Consider the following 4,547-nt stretch of genomic DNA (forward strand, 5'->3'; position numbering starts at 1 on the left):
GATCATAATCTAGATTTAGTATATTAATAATCAAAAAAATTGGATCACAATGTCTTCATAAAATAAGATTTAATATTTTTTTATATGATGAATCATTTGTGAAGTTATTGGAAAGTTATAAAACACGTGCTTTAAGTGCACAGAGAATTGGTATTAGATACGTATTTGATATTGATGCGTCCAAATATGTAAAATGAAGTATCCGACCTTTTCGAAAAAATATATTTGGGATGAATTTTAACTCAAAAACTCATAACTCACTTACTTTCTAAACATGTTATAATTACTAGCCAACCAAATGAAAAATAAATATATAAAAAATTTAAAGATTAAAAGAAATACAATCTAAAATCATATTTGCTCGTCTTTAAGATTAACTACCAAAACCTTCCATAAATTATCTTTTTATATCTTAGTTCTTTAGAAATTAACAAAATGTGGTCGGAAAGCAACCATGATGTTAATAGTAGGTTGGAATCTCTTATAATTTGTTTTGGTTAAAAGTTAAATAATTGAGGAGAGTCATGAAAATGATGAATTAAAATAGAAGTAAATTTTGTTGGAGTAAACTGTGTCATTTTGTATGAGTGAATTTAATGATTGAATATTGTTTGAATGCAAATAGAATAGCCTTAATTACATTATACCTCTCATAATTACGATTATAGAGATTGAATAATAATGAAAAATTAGGCAACCCCTAAGATATAGCAAAGCATCATGGCTTTGTAGAGAAAAAGGATGTAATTAATGAATTGATATATGCCTACCTACCTAGGCTGCTAAGCCTACTTGGTGCTGACAACCATTTTTGTGAATGTTCTTCTCCAATTCTTTCTTATGGATTAATTATTGGCTAAATATATAGTCTCTTCGCAAAGTTATAGCCACAAATTTGGTATCTATTTTGCATCAATGTCTCTTTGTCACACACTATATTCAATTTTTAATTATATGGTTATATAATTTTGATGTACGTTTGTTTCTTTTTCAAGCCTAGCATTGTGGTTGGGAGATCTAATAGAATTCCTGACCAAATTAGAAATTAGGATGGATAACAATTAATCAATATCTTCCTTCCATCATAGTTATTGTAATAGACTATTATATGTGTCTATCATAATACAGATAGATACATATAATAGTCTATCTCAATCTATCATGGTTTATTGTATATAGATTATGATATTTTTGTTCATTTAACTATATTTTATATTTAAAAATAACCCAATAATTTATCAACAACAAAACAATTCAATTCATTAGACAAAAGTTTGAATACTAATAACCAAGTTAGATGGTCATATAGGATTGACCATATATATATATATATATATTATAATTATTTTATTCTTTTAAACAATGTTGATGAAATTTTCTTCTTAAAAAAAAAGAAAAAAGAAAAGCAATAACATTTGAATTGAAAAGCAAAGTTTCTATTTTTGCCAAAAATTCTTCTTCAATCATATGAGATATAGACATTTGAATAAAGAGTGAAACATGTGGTGGTTGTTTCCACACACAACTGCAATCCTAAAGCAATGGTAATTATTGACATAATTAGAGTATTTTTAGGAAATATTATTCTTAGGAAATATTGTATTATTCTTGTATATTCTTTCCTTTAGTGTGTTTTAATATGGTTATATATAGGGTTGTAACCTGTCATTATTATCATCAATGAAATACTGATATTCCATACAATCTAACAGTAATAAATAAATAACTAAACAACGAAAAATCCAATGTTGTCTCAAAAAATATAGCAGCCTAACCTATAAATCTATGCTTTTGATCACAACCAATTAGTAATGAATTCAAAGAACTTGGATTCATAACCATCATCCCTTATCGAATCAAATCCAAATCGAAGTTGATTGGTTAAATGCACAAAGTGATTCTTGTTTGTGTCCCCCAAAAAATCTTGTCCCCCTCCCCCAAAAAAAAATAAAAAAATTTCTCATCTTTTTCAAATGCTTGCTTCTGGATCCAAGAGGGATAAATCTCCACAAACTTTTTAACTGTTTTGTGGAAGTTTTTGTGATTCCTTGGGAAATGGCCATTGTTATCAATGTGCTGTTCTTGAGAACTCTTGTTCTGTTCATTTGGTTGGTTTCCTCTGCATTTGGAGAGAGCTCGTTGAGCTGCGATTCCATGTTGTCCAATGCTTTTGGCTTCCATTGCAATGGAAATGAGACTTTGATGCAATGCGGAACATTTGCTGTTCTTTTTGCAAATACGGAGTTTTCGTCTCTCTTTAACCTTAGTTTTTACTTGGGGATCAATCAGTTTGCTATTGCTGAAATCAATGGCTTCTCTGCTGATACAGAGTTTCTTCCTAAAAACCAACCTTTACTTATACCAATTGAGTGTAAATGCAATGGGAGTTTCTTCATAGCTGAGTTAACAAAAACTTCCATCAAAGGAGAGAGCTTTTACAGTATTGCTGAATCATTGGAAGGCTTAACAACTTGCAAAGCAATAAAGGAGAAGAATCCCGGGGTGTCGCCGTGGGGTCTCGGAGACTCTATTCGATTACTGATACCAATGAGATGTGGATGTCCATCTTCCTATGCAGGTGTCCCAAAACCAAGGCTCTTGATCTCCTACCCTGTGAGACAAGGTGACACGATTTTTAATTTAGCCACAAATTTCAATACAACCCCTGAATCTATTATAACTGCTAATAGCAGATCCTTACCTACCTTCAAACCACAAAGCCTTGTGCCATTTTCGACTCTACTGATTCCAGTGAATGGTGAACCAATCCTTGGTTCTTTGGCGAAACCAAAACAACCAAATTTACATCTTCCATCCACCAGCATCCCCACGATCAACCCCCACAAGAATAAAGCGAAAATGTTGCACTTGGGAGTTTACATTGCACTTGGTGTAACTATACTTGGAGTGTGCATTGCTGCAATAACATGTTTCCTTGTAATCAAGGTGAAAAAAGACAAGCAGAAGAAGACACAGAAGTCATACGAAGAAAGAGGTGACATGGAGCTACAGCAGCTTAGTCTCAGTATCCGAACAGCGAGCGATAAGAAATTCTCTTTTGAGGGATCGCAAGACACTTTTGATAGTCACCTCTTCGAGTCGAATGCGAGCAAGATGCTCATTTCGATGTACACGGTTGAGGAGATCCGGAAGGCAACTGAAAATTTTAATCCGACCAATCAGATAGAAGGATCTATGTATCAAGGGCGTCTCAATGGGAAGAACATGGCGATAAAGAGGACGGAGAACGAAACTATCTCCAAGATTGAGTTTAACCTTTTACATGAAATCAAACATCCAAGCATATTGAGACTTTTGGGAATATGTTTAACCGAGGATCCTGATTCCTTTCTAGTTTTCGAGTATGCGAAAAACGGTTCCTTAAAGGACTGGCTTCATGGTGGTTTGGCAATGAAAAACCAATTCATCATCTCTTGCTATTGTTTCTTAACATGGAGTCAAAGGCTGCATATCTGTCTTGACATCGCTGCCGGGTTACAGCATATGCACCATGTTATGAAACCAGTTTACGTTCATCGAAACATCAAGAGCAGAAACATTTTCTTAGATGAGGATTTCAATGCAAGGATAGGGAATTTTGGAATGGCAAAATGTGTTCAAAATGACATTGAAGATCCAAAGTTCTGTTCATCCAATCCAGCCTCTTGGAGCTTGGGTTATCTGGCTCCTGAGTACATCCACCAAGGTATAATTTCTCCAACCATCGACATATTTGCTTATGGGGTGATCCTTTTGGAGGTTTTGTCTGGGAAACCACCAATAACAAAGCCAAATGCCAATGGTGAAGGAAGTGTTCGGCTAACAGAGAAAATCAAGGCCATCATGGAATCAGATAATGAAAATGAACCGAGGGAATGGATGGACAGTGCATTGGGGGATAACTATCCATTTGATGCAGCAATCAAATTGGCTAAACTTGCAAGAGCTTGTGTGGATGAAGATCCTTCGTTACGTCCAAGTGCGGCAGAAGTTTTCGATAGGTTATCGAGAATGGTCGAAGAATTGCCCGAAGGAGATCAGAGTGTGAGCTGTGAAAGCTCTACAAAGCCTCTTGTGAAGGGACTACAGGCTTCTGAAACAAATCCATAAAAACACTTCATTGAACAAAACAACCTTCACTTTTAGTTCTTATTTCAAGCCTTCCTGGCATGTAATTTATGTAAGCTAATGAGTTGTTGTTCATTTTTGGCTTCATTTCCTTCTTTTCTCCTAATGGAATTTATACAATGGGTTAGTTTAATTTTGTAATATTTTAGTTTTTGTTTCACTTGTATCTCTAATCGCAACAATCTCTACCATTCTACTTAAAAATATATTGGCTAAAAACAAAGCTTTTCCAACGTTATTGGACCAAATGTTTTGGAAGAATCTGCAAACTCTATATAAATATGTGTTCATAGATTTCGTAGGAGAAAAATCAGATTTAGCTATAGAAAAAAAAAAAAAAAAAGTAGATAGCTCTCTTGGTCTTCTCCATCTTAGCAAAGAAAAAGAACTTGTATTTTGTATTACTAATTTCCATGAAA

The 4,547-nt window shown here is 33.8% G+C and overlaps 1 protein-coding gene across 1 annotated transcript; it reads left to right on the forward strand.

The window, feature by feature from the left end:
* Positions 1-1,734: 1,734 nt before the first annotated feature.
* Positions 1,735-4,269, forward strand: LOC103485493 (protein LYK2). The gene has a single exon (XM_008443131.3). The coding sequence runs from the start codon at positions 2,056-2,058 to the stop codon at positions 4,108-4,110; it is 2,055 nt and encodes a 684-aa protein (XP_008441353.2). The 5' UTR covers positions 1,735-2,055; the 3' UTR covers positions 4,111-4,269.
* The last annotated feature ends 278 nt before the right edge of the window (positions 4,270-4,547 follow it).

Source organism: Cucumis melo, chromosome 3 (assembly GCF_025177605.1).
Source record: "Cucumis melo cultivar AY chromosome 3, USDA_Cmelo_AY_1.0, whole genome shotgun sequence".
Lineage (NCBI taxonomy): Eukaryota > Viridiplantae > Streptophyta > Magnoliopsida > Cucurbitales > Cucurbitaceae > Cucumis > Cucumis melo.